This window comes from Camelus ferus, chromosome 1, assembly GCF_009834535.1.
Source record: "Camelus ferus isolate YT-003-E chromosome 1, BCGSAC_Cfer_1.0, whole genome shotgun sequence".
In the NCBI taxonomy this organism is placed as follows: domain Eukaryota; kingdom Metazoa; phylum Chordata; class Mammalia; order Artiodactyla; family Camelidae; genus Camelus; species Camelus ferus.
Window position 1 is genome coordinate 93,193,867 of NC_045696.1, and position 24,636 is coordinate 93,218,502.

General features: G+C 37.7%; 1 protein-coding gene across 5 annotated transcripts in view; it reads right to left on the reverse strand.

Moving 5' to 3' along the window:
• The window catches only part of MME (membrane metalloendopeptidase), a 93,255-nt gene that overhangs the window by 9,406 nt on the left and 59,213 nt on the right, over positions 1-24,636 (reverse strand). For all 5 annotated transcript variants that reach the window (XM_032485887.1, XM_014562383.2, XM_032485900.1 and 2 more), the window contains exons 17-22: positions 11,979-12,037; positions 6,410-6,529; positions 4,643-4,776; positions 4,446-4,511; positions 1,396-1,491; positions 980-1,056 (exon numbers count right to left, since the gene is read on the reverse strand). In XM_032485887.1, coding sequence (XP_032341778.1) covers positions 980-1,056; positions 1,396-1,491; positions 4,446-4,511; positions 4,643-4,776; positions 6,410-6,529; positions 11,979-12,037 — 552 coding nt within the window. The remainder of the gene's footprint in view (positions 1-979; positions 1,057-1,395; positions 1,492-4,445; positions 4,512-4,642; positions 4,777-6,409; positions 6,530-11,978; positions 12,038-24,636) is intronic.

The window sequence follows — 24,636 nt, forward strand, 5'->3', positions numbered from 1 at the left end:
TAGAGAAATTTTAATCCATTGGTTAGGATAAAAATGTTAATACTCGAGACAAATTTTAGCCATCAAAAAAATTAATTTGTTACCTCTTGTTCTCTGAAGATGCCAGATGTACAAGGTATTAATAATTAATATTACTTAAATCCACCTGGACTTTTTATGGCTATATGCTTTGGTTCATGAGGCTACGTAGGGCAAAGCTTTGACAAATTAGGTTGTTATGGTGGTTTGTGTGAGTTTATAAGTGCTCTCTGTTATCCTCAGAATTATATTCTTAGACCTTAATTTATGAAGACTTCAGTAAGGAAAAACACAACTTTAAAAAATTAAAACCATCGAATCACTATGCTGTGTACCAGGAACTAACACAGTGATGTAGGTCAATTATACTTCAAAAACAGACAAATACATCATAGAAAAAGAGATCAGATTTGTAATCAGGTGGAGGGAAGGGGAACTGGCTGAAGGTAGTTGAAAGGTACAAACTATGAATCATAAGGTAAATAAGTACTAGAGCAATAATGTACAACATGATAGATATAGTTAACACTGCTGTATGTTATGTATGAAAGTTAAAAGAGTAAAACCTAGGAGTTTTCAACACAAAAAAATTTTTTTCATTTTCTTTTATTTTGTATCTATATGAGATAATGGATGTTCAATAAATTTATCATGGTCATCATTTCATGATGTAAGTCAGCTCATTGTGCTGTACACCCTAAACTTACATAGTGCTGTATGTTAATTATATCTCAATAAAACTGGAAGAAGAAATACAAAATAATTTCAAAAATAATTAGGACTATATAAAAAATAATGAGAGGAAGGAAGGAAGGGAGGGAGGGAGGGAGGAAGAAAGGGCAAGTGAGTGAAAAGCACTGGATTTCCAAATTTTATAGAATCCGAGTTGGAAAAAGGCCTCCGAATTTGAAGTAATGGAGACAGTATTGGAGCACCTTCACAGCTGTTCATACTCACGCACCTGAAGTTGCCTGGACTGTGCACATCTGTTTTAATGGAGTTGATCGCATACTCTGGCCTGTAGGTCCCACACCACACCTAGGAAATAGGAATAGAAAAACAAAAGCAACGTACTTAGGTTCCATCAAGGATTATTTGTTTGGACAGTCTAGCAAAAAAACTTCCTATTGCAATAATTAAATTGGAATTCTGCATGCTCAGCCAATTACTCTTCAAATAAGGTTCAATAATAGGCAACCAGGAACATAATTATCATTAATCTGATCTGACAGTCTGTTACACATAATGAAAGTTAGTCAATCAAATGCTCTGCCACAATTGATTAAAACAAGAAAACTCAGCAGGCAACATCTAACTTACTATGAAATTATAACTCAAAATGATTTTCATATCTATCAATCAAGAAAGATACAATACCTGGGCAAAGTTCAAGAAGAACAGTTGTTTGTGATTTAGGTCAAGTCCAGGAAGTAATTTTTCTTCACCATTCTTTTTAACATAATTTTGATAGGCCTAGGCAGTTAATGAAATAGAAACATGATGTTTGTAGTTTGTAAACTTATACATAATTCTGTGCAAAGAACATGTAATCAAGTAATTAACCTTTTATATCAGAATCACCATAATAATACATTTAGATATAGCAAACTACAACTATTTAATGGATTAGAAAGACTAGAATTTACTTACAAAACTCTCTGAAAAGAACAAGATAAATGATTAACAGGTAAAAGACTAGTATATGTCAGATGATCAACAAATGTCAGCTAGATGAAAGAATGACTTAAATAAGTGATGAAAAACTTAAATAAATGTTGTTCTACAGATGGATATGTCTAGCTATGTGGAAGAAAAGATTGCCAAGGGAGTCTGCAATCACTATCCTTGCTTAGTTACTTTTCTCAGCAAAAGAGACTCACACCAGACTTAGTTTGAGTGATTCTTGCCAAAAGTCAAATGATTCTCTTAAGATCCCTTAGAGGCCTAACATCCTATGATTCTAAGAATAAGGATGAGCAATTATTATGGTCCCCGGAAGGCAGGGCAAAATAGACTGAACCTCAGTGACATTAGGAAGAAGAAATTTAGATTAATTGAGTGCCAGAAAATGTTCTTAATTCTTAAGGATTTATGGACACTATTGAAAAATGCAGTTTTCTTTTACTAAGTATACCTAAGAAAGGGATTGACAATAACTTTCTGAGATGTGTTAGTTTCAATTTAATACGAAGAAAGGTGATAATTAGATATGCAGAAGATATATTTCATTTCTTCTTACTTGCCATCAACATAGATTTATTAAGTCTCTACTGTGCAAAGATGCTGGGGATATGGGAAAGGCTTGAGCCTGTTCCTCTTAGGGAGCTCACAATCAAGCAGGGAGCGTGACATTCTGAGATTTCATGTATAATAAAATATTTGCACAATTGTAATTTGCTTCATTATTATAATTCTGTACTGGTTCTATGTGAAGACCTCTATGGAAATACCCTTAATACAGACTTTGGCCAGATTTATACAGCAGTGATTCTCAATTTGGCTATGAATTAGAATCACCATGGAATATTAAAAGCAAACAGTATCTTCCACTTCCAGACAAGATGGAGTGACAGGGACTGAGTTTATCCTCCTACTGAAACAACCAAATGGTAGACAAAATGCATTAAACAACGGTTTGCATGACACTGGACATCAGGCAAAAAGGAAAGTCGTCTCTAGAAGATGGTAAACAAACAAAATGAGCCCTATGATTGTCCCAGCCTTGAGCATTTCCAGGCCACAAAGTAGAGTGTGAAACCCCAGTGGGAGCCTGACGGACTCCTTGTGTGGGTGAGAGTTCAGTGACACCAAGGAGAGGGTACTAAAGAGGAGAAAGCTGCAGAGAAAAAGAATCTCAGAGATCAAATTGCTCCCTCAGGTATTCAGCTGGCATATAAATATGCATATGAGCAAACTACCCAGCCTAGGGAAGGAACCGCAGAAAAGGACTGGAGATAAAAGTGATAAAAATGAGTCTGGTACTCGTACAAGACAAGAATGGAAGACCTCAAGATTACATAGTAGGGTCTTGACTCAGCAGCGAAGAATAATTATCCGTAGATTGAGCACTACCCCAGACATGCCTACGAGTTGTAAAAGCAAGACCCAAAAGGATCAAACCATTTCTGAGGAATTTAACTGCATCCTAGAATAAAGCTCAAGAGTATTTATAGGAAAACAAAAATATCCAACACCCAAAGAGGAAAAATGCACAATGTCTGGCACCCAGTAAAAAAATCTTTAAGCATTTAAAGAAGCAGTAATCTACCATCTTCCAGGACTTGGCTGGGACTCATTCTTTTGGAAACTTTGCAGCCAGCTTAATCTCCCAAGACTAACACTTTGATCATCCAGGGTCACTCTCAAGTCACATGTCCTACCAGTCATCTCTCCAACATGGCTCTGATAGTCCCTCCTTCCTGACCCAACCAGTGAAGCTCTCCAGCCCTCCAACCCTACATCCTCATCTGCTCCACTGAATATTCCATCCATCTTTGTCTCAGGACCTGGTTCTACCCTGCAGACACCTTGTCCCCTATACCCTCTCAAGTAGACCCTGCTTTTTCTTCACATGTGGGCTACCTTAGGGTTGGGAAAAATGACTCAAAATCATGCTCACTCTTCCTTGTTGCTTCCAAGACCATTATTCTTCCACTCTTTTCTGAAAATACATACTTTTTCTCATGTACATAATGTTCAGTAGGCCATTTTAAATTTTCACTCAAATCATCAAATAATGACATCTTTTATGTAGGGTTCAAAGCTGTATCTTCAGCACCAAGAAAAGTGCCAAACACACCTCAACAAGTATTGCTGAATGGTAAAATGAATGGAAGCCTGAATGCGATTCTAACGGATGCTCCAACAATATATTCCTCTGAGTATAATGGTTTGGACTACTGCACAACCACATGCTGGAACCATTTCACTTCAGTCCCTCACTATCATTGTAACTGGACTATGGTTTAATATTATGCCGGTGGTTTATGTTGATTATTGCTCCCAAATACTGCTTCTCTGTTGTGAAACTGAGAGTCCTGCTCAGTCCATCAATCAATGACTCTGAAATAATCCTTTTTATAGACTAGCTTTTCTAAAAAGATTTATTTCAGAGATTATTTCTTAGAAAAACGTTGGCTCCTCTGTAGAATTTACATGTCTCCTCAATTCTGTCATTATAATAGTCTGTATTTCCTTTTCTCCTTGGCTTTTTGGAAGCTTAGAGACTGATATTCGGCTCAGTCACATCAACTGTATTGCCCCTTCTGGTTAGCATATTTCTCTTTCTCCTTACGTAGTTTTCATTTTCTATTTATCATTTATTCCTTACATTATATGTGTCTTTTGCAAAAATCTTTAAATGAATGATTAAATATGATCAATATACACTCCAACCACTAAAATGGGAAGAAAATATTATTACTCACTCTGTATGCTTGGCCAATACCACCATTATCAGCAATGTTTTCTCCCAGTGTGTTAATTCCATTGAGCTGTTAAGAAAAACAGAAAACAATGTTAACAAACCACTTAAAGACCCTTACCAGTGTTTGGATTATTAAGAAAGCATCAGCAATTCACTTAAGATTGAATATAACTTTTCAGGAGAGTGCTGATAACATACATGCTGTCCACCTGCTAGGTCCCAGGAGAAGTTTCCATACTGGTACACCATGCACTGGGATTGCTTTTTAAAGTTATTTGCAGACTCTTGAGTCCACCAGTCAACAAGGTCTCCGTCCTTGTTAAAATTTCTGCCTGAAATATATTTATTTAAGTAAAATGAGAACTCGTTACGTCAGGAATTGCAATAAGGTATCTGTAATTCAAGGCGCAAGGACTGAAATACCACTGTGTGAGAGAACATTAAATTGCACAGATGATGAGAGAAACTGTTCTCCTTTCTCACCCGAGCTGATGAAACCCGGACTGCTGGGGCTGTCTGCTGATACGCCTTAGTGTTAACCCAGATGTTTTACCCGCTTGGCTCTTGATGTCTCCGCCGAGGCCACCAGATAAACACTCCTGAAATCATGACTTGTTTCTGTTGGACAGTTTTCACCTGAACCAAGTCTGTTTAACTTGATGTTACGAGATTTTACAGAGGTCAATATTGCACTCTAGCATTCATTTCATATCCCAAACCCTTCATTAGACATTGTGGACTCAGTTTCCCAGTACTTCAAGCACAAGGGAAAAGTTGCCTTTCCCCCTGGAGCTTTCTTGCTGATCCTAACTACTGATCTTCCCCTTTTTGAGCTTCAGCAACATTTATATGTATCATATGTCTGATACTTAATTTTTATCATCTTTTAAACAGTTGTCTGTGAAAAGGGGTATAAAGACAAACCACCTGACCCCACATCCTGGCTCACCAATTCCCAGTTTTGTAACTTTGAGCATGTCTTATGTCTCTCTGTATTTTTTCTGCTTGAAAAATGGAAAGAGTATTAACACCTACCTGTGAAGATTGCTGTGTAGTTTAATTGAGTTAACAGACGCTTAGTATGTCCTTCCTGTCTCCTTGTCTTCCTGGGCTCTCAAAAATTGGATTAAGGCTTGATTATTTTCTCTCTGCTGTACTCTTTTTATTGTCTTTCCATTTGTGAACTGACTTTTGTTATGCTTCAACTAGTACCTCTTTATCTCATGTCCTTACTTCTAGTCCTCTCAAATTTCAATGAAACTCTAAATCTACTTTGCCATTCGGGGCAGCATATAAACATTAACTGCCTACTGTTTGTAAGACCCTGAACTACGTAGTAGGTGTAAGATGCAAAAAAAAAAAAAAAAGAAAAGAAAAGAAAAGAAAAGAAAAGTCTCTGATCACAAGCAGTTTAAGAATCCTATGGGCATTTTACTTTCAGAGTTTACATCTAATTAAGACATGGACCCTATCATCTAAAAGTCTGTCTGGTGAGATAAGACACAAATGATCATAAGACCAGACGTTACCATTGGTGCTGAAAATACATCACAGTGTTTTCTCAATGTGAATATATGTTTTATTCTGTCAGAATATAAAGCACATATTGCTAACCTCACTCTTAGAAATTTCTGATCTTCTCAACCAACAATTTGTAAGGAATACTAAAAGTGTGGTGATTTATTAGGCCAGTGATATGCTGATGAATAAATGTGTTTTTGTATTGATAAATTACAATAACCTTTTTGCCATTTTGGGGTTCTTTTGGGTGAGGAGGTAGTTAGGTTTATTTATTTACTTATTTATATATTTATTTTTAATGGAGGTACTGGGAATTGAACACAAGAATTCCTGCATGCTATGCACACACTTTACCACTGAGCCATCCCTCCCCTCTTATAATAACTCTTGATCAGGTTTACTAGGATATATCTCAGCCAAAGAAAAGCATCAGCTGTACTTTACCATTGTCATCGAAGCCATGGGTGATTTCGTGTCCTATGACCATGCCGATGCCCCCGTAGTTCAATGAGTTAGGCTGATGAGCACTGAAGAAAGGAGGCTGCAGAATGCCAGCTGGAAAGACTGCAAGGAAAGAAGATGGTTAGAGACTACTTGTGGTTTTATTCTGCAGACGACAGGCCTGGGGTTGGCTTCTTGCCTGCTAAACTGTTTTCCGGTATGCTGGTTTCACTTAATTGTATACAAAAATCTTCCACGATAGAAACAAATGCAGGTCTTTTATTATTGATGACAGCAAAGAGTTCATCCCAGAGTGGCATCATAATCTATGATTTATGTTCCCAATTCACTTTACGATATCCATTAAGATTGTTTTTTGCTATAAGGAGTTAAGAACAAGGGAAAATGATCATCTTCATTCATAAGGTCTCTTCCCCATTGCAAATATTTGGGAGAAATAGTTACTTAATAACAGAAAGTATTAGTTTTACTGTCTCTAACATTTTATCCATCTACAATAGCTTAGTAAATAAACAGAGCCACTCAGTTGAAGGTTCCCCAATCACACAACCTTGTTTAATTTTCATCCAGGCATGTATGACTCTTTACTTATTTATTTATGGTTGGTGGCCCTTCTTCTTCTTGTCTGCCTCCAAAGCACCTCAAATATTAGCTCTTTGAGAGCAGAGATTTGTTCGTTTGTTTTTGAGTCCATTTGCTTTTTCAGTTAATTATCTCTAGAACCTAAAACTAGATGAAGGCTGGAACATAATAGGTGCTCAGGAAATGTATGGAATAAATGAATAATCAATGATAAATGAATGAATGACTGAATTTCCTATGGTGTCCTAAAGATTTTGTAAATAAATAAATAAACGATAATTTTTACGTCTACCCTAACACTTGTCTTATCTTGCTAACTTTCTACATGTAAGATGTCTCACACTATATAAATTTCATGTGTCAAACATCAAATTCATCATTTTCCTTTCTAAGCCATCACTTTGATTTTATAATTTCTGCTAATGGCATGTGAAGACTCTCAGACACCCAAAGTGAACATTTTCTGTTTATCTTCGATGTCTCCTTTGTTTTACAAAATTTTATACAATCTATTTAGGAAAAGATCAGGCCACGTACCTTCGTTCTGGTAGCATCTCATGTTTATCTCCTCCTATCAGTCTTCCTGCCCCTTCCTAGTTCACACTCTCAGGCCTTAAGAATTACTTAATTTCCTAATCCATCTTCACACTTCCAGTCTCACCCAACTATAATTTATCCTGAATTTAATCTGTCCTGAATTTAATCTATCCTGTAGCCAGATTAAAGTTCCACTGTGGTCATTATCACTCCCCTGCAAAAACACCTTGGATGGCTTATCACTGCTCTGTAACTAAATACAGCATCTTCTTCCTGGCCATTGTCTCCATGGTCTCCCACATTTCCACACACATGCCCTCCCTTTACCTCATATCACCCATAGTTTTGTAATTTTATCTTTCATGTTCTAAAATTCTAGTATCCACTGAAACATCATTATGTAATTGAAAAAATAATTAATATTAACACTTGTTACTTGCAAAGCCCTGGGGCATTGCTACATGGAGAGTACAGCAGAAAGTCCTTGACCTTAAGAAATTTTAGACCTAATTAATACAGAGTAGCAAATCTTGCTTTTTTGTCATTCAGGTGGAGGAGGGGTGGTGAGTATGCTAGAGCCTAGCAAAGGTTCCAGGGATAAATATTAGATATTTAGAGAGGACATTTTAAAATATGCTGGACAATTTAAGTGCACTCTAGATCTTAAAAAAAAAAGAAACTGGAAAGTTGTCATAACATTCAAAATGACAAAATAAAAATATATAAATATTTTTGTCCTTGGAGAATTTGATGAACATTATACCTCACATGTAGCTGCCTGAGCCATCAACGGTGCCAAGAAATTATTTTTAGCTTGAAGTATAAAAATTATGTGCAGTACTGTATTAACTTAAAGTGAACACAATCTCCCACACCATGTACTTTGATTAAAATCCACCCATTATATAAAATGCTCTTATGAAACGTGCTATCAAGACTACACAGTAACTGTAAAGATCCTGCTGCTTTTATTATACCTGGATATGCCATTCTCAGGCAAGTGATAAGATTTTTATGGCTTACATTAAATACTAGTCTTCAAGTTCAACTTTGCAAATTATGATTTCTCCTTTGACTCTGTCAGCTAAATCTCTATGGTGAGGATTTTCCCCATTAGCCTTATCGCTGTTACTAGTAGACACCAAACTCTTCATAACCAACTGCTTAGCTGTGCATTTTTTATGTTCATGATTGTCAACAATTAAATTGGTTCATGAAACAAAAGACTGTGTCTCTCCCCACACTGCCCCCCTCATTTCCTTGTTTTTTTTTAAGGCTGCAAGCAATTCCACTTTAGAATCTTTGATGTCAAACCCAAGTTGCAATCAAGTAAAATCAAATTCTGGTGGGAGAAATTAAGCATTATTTTTTTATTAAATGGAAGAGCAATACGTTTGGAAATATTTACTCTTAATTCCCAAGTCTGAAAATAAGACTCCTAAGAATAGGACAATTTTAGAAAATTTAATTATGTCAAGTTAGTTATAGATAACCTAGGCTGAAAACACTGAATAATCCAAAAATATTCGAAGATTGAAAAATAATTTTTGATTGTTAATGAAAGAGGAGAATGTACCAGCAGTAAGACTTCCCATTATGACTTGATTATTTCCTTGTTCAAGACATGAGGGTTTAATGAAATTATTGAATAGTGCCTGGAACTTACAGATAAACATTTGACAAAACATTCAAGGGCAGCTTTCCTAATGGCATGAAGGTCTCTAAAGGTCCATTACACAAAGAATAGAAACCGGTAAGTTACACACTTTCAGTATGCCTTCCTGTCTTGGAAGATAACTTCTTTTTATTGACGTGAAGTAGGAGAGTGCATAAAAATTTGAATGTAGCTTATTTGTGTGAGTTATCACAAAAAGTGGTGGGAAATGAATTAAAAAGTAGAAATTTTTAATATAAATAATTCCTTATATGATAATAAAACAAGTTCCTTTTTTTTTTTCACCATAACATAAAAAGACAAAGCCCATGAGAAATTTTATGTGATCTAATTTAAGGGTATTTGTGTAAAGGTGGGAGGGTCATTTACGAGACACATGATGTTCTATACCAATACTAATTCTGTAATGCACATGGTACTAAATTGGTTAAGATAGCATTGCAAAAGTTATATATCTAGGTATGGATAGACACACACACACTTTTATCAAGAAGAAGGATGGAGATCTGGATCTTCAATTACTTTTCGTTAAGACAATCCCCACTTTGGAGATTTAAATGAACTGTCAAGGAAAAAATGTACACATGTCAAAGATTTCTCCTCTTTTATGACACTTTCCCTTTCTATGAACTGCTGTTATTAGCAGAGAAGCATATGAAAAGAGGTAACAATTTTTCGGATTTCATATTTCCATCAGATGAATTTAACTTGAGCATCTTTAAAAGGTCTTTCTTATTTATTAAGAATGCTTACCACAGCCAATTCTTGATTATTCAGAAGATAATTGTCTACTTTGTGAAATGTTGGGCAACTTTTACCTTCTTTTTCCTTTTGCCTTATGCTTGTTTGGTCTGAGGGTATTAAATTCAAAGTAAGAACATTCCCAGGTTTTCTCTGATTAGGGAATCTCTGAGGTAGACCAATTATGAGCCAGTTCCAAAGATATGGGGTAATTCAAAGCCAAACAAGGACTATCTTGACCTAAACTGTGTGGACCTGCCCTGGAGAAGGGCTAGAGGGATAAACATGTCAGAGTGGTCCTACCGAAAATCTCTCTGGCTCTTCTTATGGTGATGAATCAGCACAAAGTTCTGACAGAATCCTGAGCTGAATTAAAATAAAGTGATATCCCTTAGTTTGTCCTAATGCAGAATCCAGGCTGCCTCACTTCACTGTGGGATTCCATTAAAAGTTAGTTAACCTGTTTAAGTCCAAGTCTAGAACAAACTAAATCTTACACTCACAGAACTACTGAATATCAAAAGAGATCTTCAAAGTAAAGACTCTCCAGAGATAAAGGTACTTCTAAGAAAAGGTCTGAGTGGTTTCTAGGAATACCTTACAAAGGATAGACTGCATGGGTTCTGAGTTGATCATTAAATAGGCTCTGATCTGGGTTTAGGTAATCATTTCACTAGCTGGGAGACTTTGAGCTAACTGATTTTAACCCAGTGCACATGTTTTACTTATTACCTATGTTATAGGCATAAAGACAAACTTTTTCTGATCATAATTCATTTTCATTGCATGTACCAAAATAAATTCCAGATGGATTAAAGATCTTTTAAATTGAAGTGTAGTTGATTTACAATGTTGTATTAGTAAAGATTTGCTCCAAAAATAAAAATCTATGAAAAATACTAGAAGAAAATGTGGATGACTTCTTAATTTGAACACTTCCTAGCTTTAAAAATAATAATCAAACTTTAAAATAAGGGTTACAATTTCTTTTTAGTTTATTTTTTAACTTAATGGTGAAAATCGTATAGGATTTTTCATAATTTCTAATGTAATTAATAACAGAATTCAAGAAAAATGAGGCTTCAGGCAGACTCTGAGATATAAAAAGAGTAGTAGAATAATACTGAAATTATCTTCCTTCTTGATTCTTGACCACACTTAGAAATGACATACTAAACTGAGTACACCTGGAGAAGCTGGTTGTACTGTTTGTTTAGAATACTTCTGGTAGTATTTTATCAGTTGAGTGCCTTTCTACATACGAAAAACCCTTTGGAAAAAATGCATCTATTTATGAGATACTTAAGAGAGAATTTAAAGATGTCAAGGTATACCCAGGAATAGAAAAATATACATCTTTGTTATATTAAGTCTTTTCATTATTCATTATATTATTCACTTATGTATTAATTTTTAGGCATATTTTTGTGATATTACTATTAGTGAACATATAAAATTTTTTGATTAAAATTTTTTTTGTTAAGTAAATACAATTTCATATGGTTCAAACTAGCATAATTGACTTTCAACTTTCTGAGCCCCTTGGAGCCTTCCAGGAAAAAAGATGATACAGAACAGACTATCTCTAACAGAGCCAGCACACAGAATTGACAGGAAAATTGGATCTCTGAAAATTTGGTTCTTGGAAACTTAAACCACTTAAGATGATGCTTAGAGAGTCCTTAAGTTAATATAACTTTATGCAGATATAAGGAACTTTTAAAAAGTATTCAGAAATAAAAGAAAAGTACTTGGAAATAAGATAAACCATTCATCTATAAATAGAATATTGTAAAAGAAACAAAACTACTTAATGTGATTTATACTAATATAAATTTTGCTTTTATAGTGAAAAGAGGTACATGGATGCATTTACTTTCAAGGAGGATATTCAATAAATCAGTAACTCAGCCTTAGCTGTGCTTTTATGGGGAGTATTACAAATTGGTCATGCAACACACTACAGCTTGGGAACAATAGAGAAATATTAAAGAATTATTTAGGAATAGACCTTACCTATCTGATTTCTGCCTGAAGAATAAAATGCATTGACTACAGCTGCTCCGCTTATCCACCTATAGAAAACATAAGAACTTGTTACAAATTATACTGCATTGTCTGATTCAATCTACTTACCGCAATAAAAGTGTTATCATTACTCCTAGATGAATCTTAACTTTCTATTTGAAATATGATCAACAAGTTAAAATCAGCTCACTAGGTGAGAGAGTTCAATTGAAAGTATTTCTACTTCTTGAAAAATCAGACTATATCCAAGTCTGCATTCTGTTATTTAATTTGCATAGATTTTTATGGAGGCATCTGACAGTACAAAATCCATTCTAATGTATCTCTTTGGAAATTGCAGTGGATTAAGATTCTATTGAAATGTGTTTAGTTCTGTGTTCTTTATACTAGGTAACAATGCCAACAATTCTGGAGCAGTTGACAGAATACTGAAATAAAGGTTGTTAAAATTTCTGGTTCAAGTATATATATGTGTGTATATATATATAATATATGTATGTATATATGTATATACATATATAATATATGTGTATATATGTATGTATATATTATATATATATATTTTTTTAAATTCCTACTTTACAAAGAGCCTTTTGGGGACCCAGAGATAGTTAGCTTTGAGTAATGTGCCTCCTTTGACTACTGTCATTTATAAGTATTATTTTTTAACTATGACATTCCAACTCAGTGAGCAAAGGCGTATTTTTGTATACTAACTGTAAAATGAAATCCAAATAGATCTTAAGCAGATTTGTCTGTCTGTGCATGGCATGAATTAGGCTCTATATTGAGTCTAGAGATTTTATAAAATACAGTTCCTGACTTCAGAAGACTCTAGTTGAGATGAGAACTAGGTATAAATAATTGTAATACAAGACTGACTGAGAAAAAAAAAAAAACACACACACACACAGCTCTCCAGATAATAATTCAAGGGCAATGCTAAGCTAAAGGATGGTGCCAGTGTTCCCATGTGTTGTCTGCTCAGATGTTATGAAGACTGCATATTAATAATCACTGTTAAGCACTTTTGTGCAACAGGGGTCATATTACCATCTTAATAGACTCTTACATGTATCCTTACACTCACTGAAAAATAGACACTGCTTAGCTTCAGCTATCTCCTTAAATTTGTCAGCACACATGCATACACTTAAGACAATCATATATTATTTTCTAATGGCTGCGTTGTAGTTATTCCACTTTTAGGGCAACAATTACAGTGGCAATTATTATCCTACTCACGGAAGGAGTTTACAGTGGTTGGTACAATGAGGTTAAATCAGAACTGTTTCCAGACCCTGCTTTGCAAGGTAAGCAGTACAAAGTCAGCTGCCCAAATCAGCATTTCAGCTACAGTCTCAGTAACTATTGTGGGATGTCAGATGTGAGTCCTATTTTGATCTCTTAAAAATAACTCAGGGAGGGCCACATATAACAGCTGTCTGATAAATTCTAATTAAGTATGAGTTTTATCTTCACTAACAAGATAAGACACTCATATAAAGGATTTGGGACTTAAAACAAAACCCAGATAGAATTTCTGTGATTTTTTCCTTTAGGAAAAAAATAAGTTTGAAGATGGAGGGTGTAGGTTGCGGAATGGTTGGTTGATCGATGTGTTTCTTCTTTGGGTTGATTTCATTGCTGTTTTAAATAGAGAGAAACATTTTCAGACAGGGTGTTCTGACTAATTTCATGGTTCTCCCTAATTTCATCACAGCTGAGCCATCAATATTCTAATTTCTTGCAGGTTGATGATTACAAGCATGCAATTTTATTTATTTTAATTAAACTCCACTTGCTTCCCATATGCTTTGTGGTGACTCACAACAAAAACGTGTATTTGTAAACCCAGAGGTGTTAGACTAAAATCTAGAGATCGGAAACTACATAGGGCAAATAGATTTTGTTTGTGTGACCCAAAAGTATTATGTAGGAAAATCTTTACATAAATTAAACTCATGATCAAGAAAAATGATGTATTAGGACTATATTTATATGTATTCACACAGTTATGATGACTCAAATATGGTTCAAGGTGGTCTGGCTGGAGGGGCAAAATAGAAAATGTGCTCATACTACTTCTGAGAATCCCTGTTCTTTGCAGTAACTTTAGAAAGGCATTTCTGATGTGTCCTCTACACTCTGATAGTGCAGGAGAGCAAAACTTGCCACCCCAAAATGTCTCTTTGGCATGAAGATTATATTATTTTGAGCTAAAAACAATTAAGGCCCAAAAGGCTCAGGAAGAAACTTTGACTTCCCCTCAACTGCTTAAAAAAATGTTTGTTCCTGGGGAAGAGAGAAGCAAGATGGCAGAGTAGAAGGATGCTTGTAGCTCACCCTCTCCCACAAATACACCAAAACTCACATCTACGGACCTACTCAGCCAACCAGAGCACCTGCCAAACTCCAACAGAACATTGCCTTCTTCGAAAGACAAAAACGCCAAAAATCTGGTAGGAGAAAAGGAAAAAACAAAGAAGATAAAGCAAAACAGTGTGGACTGGTCCCGTGGGGAGGGAGCGGCAAAGGAGGACTGGCGCTCGTTCGCTGGGTCCCCCACCTCCAACAGAGAGGCCAGCGGAACAGAAGGGGAACCTCCGAGGCTCAGATCTGCACTGAGCACCCCTTGGCTGATAGAACTGAGTTAAACAGGCACAAAGGGTCCCCTCGACACCCAGCCTGAGATGCGAGCCAGCAGCTGGAGCCGGGACAGGCCGCCTGAGCCAGGCGGAGGACTGGGGCGGCTGCACTGAGTCAGCCCCGGGGGGACTGCAGGGGGCTGTGTGCTGTGGCTGGGAGGGGATATGGAGCAGAACAACCTCCGTTCCCCATAAATTGCGAAAAGAGCAAAGCAACACGGGCTGGTATGCCCTGGGGGGAGGGATGCTGTAGCCTTTGTCTCCTCAGACCTGCACCGCCATTACTGGCACTTCTCTCAAGAAGAGAGGCAGAGCTCAGGCACAGCCCCCATCTCCTCCTGTGCGCAGTGCCTGGGCAGGGGCAGGACCAAGCCCTGAATCTGCCCCGGGGGGCTCCACAACCTCCTAGGCAGGACTGAGACTTGTTTACAGCCCAAGGCAGATAGGATCTTTCTGCTTTGGCACCTCAGAGAACTTGTGCCACCAAGACAAACAAGGAGCTGAGATTTGGCACGGAGCAGGGGCGGGGATATTCTGCGGTATTCCCTGAGCCTGCCTTCGGAGTGCCGACCCGAGTCGGAGTGGACAGCTGCATAGAGCAGTGGAGTAACCGGCACTGGGAGAGGGTGGGCGGCCACCCCTCTTCCTGGCAGGAATGCAGCACCTGACCACGGTGCTGGGAGGGGGTGCGATCCACCCACCTGCCTCCCCCTGAAGCACAGCATCTGACTGTGGCATCGGGAAGAGGAGTGACCCACTCACCCACTGGGTAAGAGCTCAGCTCCTGACCCAGTGTTAGGAGGGGGCACGATCTGCTAGCCGACAGCCACTGGGAGCAGCACAGATGAGGGCGCCAACAGAGGGCCTCTGGAAACAGCAAGCTGAGATCGTGGAACAGGGAGAAGACACAACGACCTCTCGATAAAATCATTAAGAGCACACTGTCTCCAGGAGAACTAGATAACTGATACTCCTTAAGCCACAGTGCCAGAGAGATACGAGCAATATGAAGAAGCAGAGGAACCACTCCCAATTAAAAGATCAAGAGAAATCCCCTGAAAGCACGATCAAGGAAATAGACATTGATGGCCTACTAGATCAAGATTTCAAAAAAGGAGTGATCAAAGTACTGAAGGAACTAAAAGAAATAGTGTTTAAAGATATAAAATATATCAAAAATGAAATAGAAGCTTTAAAGAACCAAGTAGAATTAGTAAACTCATTTGCTGAGATGAGAGCTGACCTAAAGGCTGTACAAAGCAGGCTAGATAATGCAGAGGAACGAATAAGTGACCTAGAAGACAGGACAACAGAAAGCACCCAATCAGAACAGCAGAGAGAAAAACAAATAAAAAACAATGAAACAATATAAGGGACCTATGGGATAATATAAAGCGTGCCAATCTATGCACAATAGGGGTTCCAGAAGGGGAAGAAAGAACAAAGGGGATTGAAAAGGTATTGAAGAAATCATGAGTGAAAACTTACCAAACCTAAAGAAAGAATCAGATATCCAAGTACAGGAGGCTCAGAGGGTCCCAAACAGGAAGACCCCAAACAGACTCACACCAAGACATATCATAATCAAGATGGCCAGAGTCAAGGATAAAGAAATGATCCTAAAGGCAACAAGATTTCTCTACACAAACACTACAGGCCAGAAGGGAGTGGCAAGATATATTCAAAGTCCTGAATGAAAAAAAGATGTAGCCTAGGATACTCTATCCAGCAAGGCTATCCTTTAGAATAGAAAGAGAGAGAAAGAACTTCACAGACAAGCAAAAACTAAAAGAGTTTAGAAACACTAAACTCATGCTAAAAGAAATATTCATAGGTCTACTCTAAATAGAAAAGAAGCAGAATGCTACAAAAATGAGAAACTTATAACTGGAAAGGAGATAACTGCCATGAATTACAAAAAGAATAAACACAAAATTGTAAAAGAAGACATCTAAATCATTAAGAAGCAAGGAAAGCCACTGTGGAAAACAGTATGGAGATTCCTCAAAAGACTAGGAATAGACTTACCATATGACTCAGGAATCCCGCTCCTGGGCATATATCCAGAAGGAACCCTACTTCAAAATGACACCTGCACCCCAATGTTCATAGCAGCACTATTTACAATAGCCAAGACATGGAAGCAGCCTAGATGTCCATCAACAGAAGACTGAATAAAGAAGATGTGATATATTTATATGATAGAATACAATTCAGCCACAAAACCCGACAACATAATGCCATTTGCAGCAACATGGATGTTCCTGGAGAATGTCATTCTAAGTCAAGTAAGCCAGAAAGAGAAAGACAAATACCGTATGAGATCGCTCATATGAGGAATCTAAAACAAAACAAAACAAAACATAAATACAAAACAGAAACAGACTCATAGACATAGAATACAAACTTGTGGTTGCTAAGGGGGTGGGGGGTGGGAAGGGACAGACTGGGATTTTAAAATGCAGAATAGATAAACAAGATTATACTGTATAGCACAGGGAAATATATACAAGATCTTGTGGTAGCTCATAGTGAAAAAAAATTTGACAATGAATATATACATGTTCGTGTATGACTGAAAAATTGTGCTCTACACTAGAATTTGACACAACATTGTAAAATAACTATTACTCGATAAAAAAAAAAGTAAAAAAAAAAATGTTTGTTCCTGGAATACAGCTATCACCAGAGGTATCTTCAAAGATCATGGGCCAGGTTCAATGGAGGAAATTCAATAGAGCCTAGAGGTCAGAGTCCACTGTGTCCACTGTCTCTGCACAGCACAGCAAGCAATTGCTTACCAAACATTTGCTTTTCCATCTTCATGTGAATTGCCTTCCATCCCTTTGTGGTCCCAAACCACTATCCGCAACATCCTCTTTTGCCTTTAGCTGAAGATGGTATTTAAGGTGCAGGTTTCTGCTATTTTGGTGAGTTACTGTTTTCTTGGATCTCTCCCATGTGTACATATTATTAAACTTTGATTTTTCTTCTGTTAATCTGTCTCATGTCAATTTAATTCTTAGACCAGCCAGAAGAAACTAGCAGGGTAGAGGAAAATTTCTTCCTTCCTGACAATAGCAAATGTAGCAGTACATTTTATGCATAAGCAGCTTGTAATGATTAAAATTTCAATTTCAATTGATATAATAATGAATGTAACATATTTTTAGGTCTCAGTTGTTCAATTATGATCTTCTTATTTAGTGATAGGATACTCTGCACGGGTTTTAATGGGTAATCCCAAATAATATGCAAATTGTTGGTTCTGGACTCAGGCACAATGCTAATGATGAAATACAAAAGGTGCCAATTCAAAATGTCTTTTTTAAAAATAAGTATATAATACAGAGGAAAGAAACTAGATATATGAATCTAATGGTTCTGAGAGCAACAGATCTCAAAAGTGGGACATATGAATGAAGTTTATGTTATCCATGTTTATTGCTTTTGTAAAAATAAATGTTACACCTTTTGTTTCAGTGATTTTTCTACTCTTCTGTTATATTACTTTGAGGGGCTTAAGATTGTATTTTGATTAATGTTTGTAACTTTCCAGCAGGGAGGGTTTTACATATTAAAATGTCCACTGTGAATTACACCTTCAAGAAAATAGGTAGCTATTTATGACCACAGAACACTCAAATAAAATTAGAATTACGGTGGTTAGGTTTACAGAGCACTACTGTGTAGTGTTTGCTTTTTCTTCCTTGAGCTCTTTCACTGTGCATCCTCAGACCCACCCTGGGTAATTACCCAGATTCAAAAGCACAGGGCACTTTGTCCCTGAGAATGATCAGAACTTGAGGTACTGTGATTGGATCATTACATCTTCAAGTGATGATAACAGCTACAGACTCAAGGTCTAATATTTGTGGTCAATCATGAAATATCTCACTACATTACTATTAAAGCTAAATTAACAGGGCAAAGAAAATATTTTTCAAATTAAATGGTGATGTAACAAAACTGTAAGTTCTTTTGACTTGAATGCAGCCTCAAAGTTTCGAGAGAAGCTTTCATTTAGAGAACATATACAAATCTGACCCTGAAGAGCAAGCAGCATAGAAAAGAGAAAATGCGCAACTAAAGAGAAAGACGAAGTGTCCACTAACATAATGGATAGTGCAGGTTATCTGAAGATTCCATTAAAGTATGGAGGCCAGACACTAGCATCTCCCAGCACAGGTACTGGACCTGAGAGATGAAGTAAATACCACCTTGTTCTTTGAATTCTCTTCCTGCCTCCAGCGGTCTGTGTGTGTAACACGATGGGCGTGTGCGTAACACGATGGGTGTGTGTGTAACACTACGGGTGTGTGTGTAGCACTGTGGGTGTGTGTGTAACATGATGGGTGTGTGTAGCATAAAGTGGAGAGTGGGAAAGCAAGAAGTAAGCAAACTTTATTTTAAATTTCTGAGACATAACTTTGTCAGGTAATCTTATTCTTGTTTGGTTGGGGCACTCACCACCAGAACAAAGGGCCACTAAAAGCAGCAAAGGGCCTCAAAGCTGAACTAACAATGTGGCTGGGAAATATAACTGAAATACCCTTGAGAGGGGGACCAGGTGTGTTTCTCTTCCCTCTCTTATTACCCTGAAGAACCTAAGTGCTAATGGGATGAAAGCACACAGACATCATTTTTTAATAGCAGGGGAGAAAAGTAGGAAGTCTATAGCCTAATTCTATACAGCCTTTTGGATATAATAAACCCACTGGATTGCAAAAGCACCTGGAATAAAACTTCTCTTTCACCCATTCATGTGTAACTTTAAAACTTAAAACAACAAAATTGTTAATGCTCTTTTCCCTGAAAGTGTTCAATTTCTCAGCATCTAGCGGTCTGGAAGCGACTGCTTTGAAATTTGCAGTATAATACAATGGTTTTCCCTGTCTTCCTCAAGTATTTCTGGAAAGAATTTTCACTTTATAATTGCAATTACTACTGTAATGCTTTAGATTTATCAATATTCTCTCATCGACTTCAAAATTTTCTGTATATTTTCATTCATCTTTCAAGCCATCCATATAAGATAAATGACACCTCCAATTTTCAGGTATAGAAACTAAGGCACAGCAGGGATCAAACGCTCTCCTAATGCACTTACAGACTAACCAGTACAACTGGGGAAAGAATATGTAAACCAGGGAGGGAGAAGACTCTCTCATCCTCCAAGAAATCCCCTACTTCTAACATGTTAATATGCATCATACATAAAATTTCACTACAAAGATGAATGCCATTGCCTTGACAACTTCTTCAAAAATGAAAGTGTTCATTTTTAAATTGTTTCACATTCAGGGTTTCCCCTTACCCCAACCAGCTCTAGGCCTCTACACCACCCTGAAGTCTCATCAAGACCAAATCATAACAACAGCAGCTACTGTTCAATGAACACCTAAGTTACGTGGCATGCACATTACACCATACACAGCACAATGAGGCAAAAGTAAATGTCATTACCCTCAGTTTATAAAGGAATCACTGAGGCTCAGAGGTTGCCTAGGTTCACACAGCTAGTAAGTGGCAGACAGGAACTGTAACTCAGGGCTGCCTGCTCTTTCTACCTCCCACCACCCCCACCACCGCCCCCTGACTCTAGAGCACAAGCCCTTTCCACTGTTCTGGAAGGTGCAGTATTTTACCCAAAGGCAACAGCACAGCAGGACTAAGGAGCCTCATTAAACTGTTCACTGTTTTGCAGAGGAGTTGTTAACGTGACTGAAGTACTCTGAGTGACTCACCTGCTGTCTGAGAGGTGAGAGCCAGGACTCTATCCAGACATTACACTGGGAGAATCCACTTTTCTTTCAACAAAAGGCAGTAGAAATCACTACTCTGCTTTTCTTCCTAGAAGTCATCGGTTGTGCGTGGTTCTAAGTGTGGCAACAAGACTTAATCATTTTAGTCTTCAGTAACTCTCTATGTGTGAACACACATGCACATGTGCACTCGCGGGTGATGTGCTGATTTCAGAGAAATTCCCAGTTTGGGACGCAGCATAGACTGGGTGGGTGGATCATTTCTATCAGAATTTTCTTTTGGGGACCTATTCTCCTGATTTAGGATAAATCTTGTGATCTTTCAGGAAAGAAATGAAACCTCTTCCACTCCATCTGATGCTTAGCAATGATATATGCTTAGCTTGTGATATTGTAAGTCCACTGTCTGTCTAGCTCATTAGACTCCATGAAGGCGGGAATGGTCCATGTGTTGCTTTTTTAAGATTGTGGTAAGAACATAGCATGAGCGCTATCCTCTTAACACATCGCAAGTGCACAATACATTACTGTCAACTACAGCTACAGTGCTGTACAGCAGGTCTCTGGAGATTAGTCATCTTGTGTAACTGAAACTTTGTGCCTGCTGATCAGTAACTCCCCATTTCCTCCTCCCCCAGCATGATTCTCTTCTTTGATAATACAAATTTGACTACTTTAGATACCTCATGTAAGTGGAGTCATGCAGTATGTGTCTTTTTGTCTGGCTTATTTCACTTAACATAATATTCTCAGGTTCATCCATGTTGTTGCATATTGCAGAATCTCCTTCTTTTTAAAGGCCGAGTAGTATTCCTTTGTACATACAGACCACACTTTCTTTAGCCATTCATCTGTCAATGGAAACAGGTTGTTTCCACATCTTAGCTATTGTGAATAGTGCTGCAATGAATATGAGAGTGCTACTGTCAGCGATCCTAATTTCAGTTCTTCTGGTTATAAGCCCAAAAGTGGCATTACTGGGTCATATGGTAGTTCTATTTCTAATTTTTGGAGGGACCTCCATACTGTTTTCTGTAGCTGCTGCACCATTTTGCATTCCCACCAGCTATGCAAAGGTTCCAATTTCTCCACATCCTCACCAAAACTTGTCTTTTTTTTTTTAATTTAATAGCCATTCTGATAGGAATGATATGACATCTCACTGGGGTTTGATTTGCATTCCTTTGAGGATTAGTGAGGTTAAGCATCTTCTCATGTACCTGGTGGTCATTTGTATGTCTTCTTTGGAGAAATGTCTATTCAAATCCTTAACCCGTTTTTTAATTGGTTTATTAGTTTTTTGCTATTGAATTACAGGAGTTCCTTGTGTGTTCTGGAGATTAACCCTTTACCAGATATGTGATTTGCAAATATTTTTCTCCCATTCTTTAGGTTACCTTTTCATTCTGTTATTTCATTTGCTGTGCAGAAGCTATTAAATTCAATTTGTTTGTTTGTTTCATGTTTTGTTCTTAACAGTATCTCCAGGGCTTAGCACAGTGCTGGGAACATGACAGGCACTCAATATATATTTGGGCCTTGGCATATCAATGGGTCCTTCAAGCCCCAGGAGTGCTGACCCTTCTCTTCCTGGGGCCCTGAGAGGGTGGAGGGCACTAAATGGAGGTGAGGCCCTGCTGCCATGGCAACCAGAAGTGTGCACTTTCTGGACTTTGTCCTCTCGAGAGGGTACACTGATATAAAGCTCTAGAATTCTGCCAACTTCTCACAGTTTAAAACCTCAACCTTTAACTTATTTATCTTCATGCCCTACTTCTTCTCCTTCTGGGAAAAAAAAAAAGCCTCCTTGGGTGCTAACTAAAAAGCAGAAATGTGCTTACTGATAAAATGCATCTTGTTTATAACCCCAAAACAGGTTGGAAACTGCAAAGTTTATTGGTTTAATGGGAGTCTAAAAGATGGAATGCTAACATTTTAATCTATTACAATATGTATACATGAGCAAACCAGGGCAATACTGCCATAGGGAGGTAGAATGGTTTGTCCAAGTTTAGTCTATCTGTTATTCTGGCTTTCTGGCTGAGTAGAACTTGATAAGCCAAATAATCGCTTTTACATATATTCCCCATACATCTACACTCATGGAGATTCACTTGCATCCCAAGTCTTCAGCATGCCCACCCTGGACAGGTCCTATCAACTCTCCACCTCTGTGCCATTTCATATACCCATAAACGCCCTGCATAACAAGTCTTCTTCTGATAATGAGGTTCAATGATAGATGGCTTAATTAGAAAGGAGATAGATTCTAGAAACATCAGTGAAGGGGAAATATCAGAAGAGGTATTTTAGAAAGAAGTGAGGTACTTCCCTGCCTCCCAAGAATATGTTCTTTTTCTCTTGAGTCAATTGACACAGAGAAGCCAAGCAGGAAAACAACCCGGCTCTTACCAAAACTCCCCAGGAAGGGCCATAAAATTTTAATGCTGGAAAGAACCTTAGAGATGTAGCATCATCTAAATCAACCTGCTCGTTTTATAAATAGGGAAACTGCATGGATTTTAAAAAGACACAGGAAGTAACTGGCAGAACTGGGCCACCGGAAAAAGTGTTAGCAACTCACTGCTGTGGCAAAACTACTGTGGTACCAAGAGTCCTGCCATCTTTGGTGGTGTTGGCCTTTCAGGAAGAAAGAGCCACACCTGTTGGGCTGGCAATCTCAGGAGCATTGCTTATTTCAAGGGCTTACAAACATCCAATTAGCCCAGATTAGGAAGAAACAGCAGGCTTGAAGCAATAAGGAAGACAGAAATGAACCAACCATTCTGTTCTGTTCACCTCAATATTAATTTAAGTGCTGACAAGTTGTTTACAAAGAATATTTCACTAATAAGTAAAGGTTTAATAAAAGTGCTATCCCCACACTTTGTTGTCTTGTAATAGCCCCAACTAACCCTGCCTTTCAGCAGCTTTCATGTTACTTGCCTCTTCCACCAGATTGACAGCTATGAGTTTTACTCTTATCTTTTTCCTCTACAGTGTTTAGCACGGTGCTTCGCACATCGTAGCTGCTTGATAAAATGTTTATTGAGCTGGCTGCTGCTAATGTTAGCTTGTTTTTATTTCAATGTACAACAGCAAGGAAGATGCAGCAATGAAATGTCTTGGTAGTTTATGAAAAGTACCTCCACCTGTTCAACGGTCATGATTTACAAACACTGGCACTACCTGTCCCAATTATATGACAGAAAATTCTGTCCTGAGAAACTAACAAAATAACATCAAGTCTAAAAATAAGAAAAGGAATTCATTTTATTTTGTCCTTGTACATTGTTTCTTTTTAGAGGTTTATATTTGTTCCTTGGAGTCTAAGTGAATAATAACATTATTGGAAGTAAATCATTTTAGACATCTAGCCAGGTAATTTTGCCAATGGATATTACATTCTCAATTTAGCACTATTACTATTTGAAAACATGACATGAAATTCTTTACAAACTGGCACTAAATCTGCAGAGAACATAATGTTTGAGATGATTTTTGGAAGCACAAGCTAGGCACTCAGAAACCACATGAACCAAGAGCCTTTTATATTTAAATCTTTGTCCTTTGCAGTTGCCAGCTGCTCGAATGGGCAGACGGAGGGCCTTTTAGCCAAATGACTAACTCGGGCATATCACAGGCAGACTTCCCGACCTCCTCTATATTTTGAATTTGTTAAGCAGAGAGAGCAGCAGAGATCACACTGGATATCTTCACCAACTATGATGGTGAAATGCTTGGTTGCGTCAGCATTTACTTTAGTGGCTGAGTTAACTTTATTAGCATCATTACAAACCAGCTATTTTAGCAATCATTCATTACGTCATCATTGAGGAAAGGTCTACATTCTGCTCACTGATTTTAATCTCTGGTGACACAAAACACATAGTATCTGCTTTCAACAAGGGCCAGTCCAGCTAAACATAATAAAATGTACTGGTGCTGTGACTAAAATGTGCGTAAGGTATAGCATAGGGACAAGATGAAGAGAAAAATGTAATGAAGTTCTGTGAGGAAGGGTGTAATGCTCCAGTTGAATCATACCATGTATAGGTTTCTGTTAAATGAACAAATGCAGAAAGGGTGGTCCAAGGTAAGAGGCAAGGAAGAGGAAGAGATGGAGCAATGACTTTAAAGTAATTCCTATGGTCGGAGATTTGGGGCAATGCTGCCAGGTAGGGTGACTCTAAAGGAAGTCTGCAGAGCTAGTGGGCGGTATGCAGAGCCTTG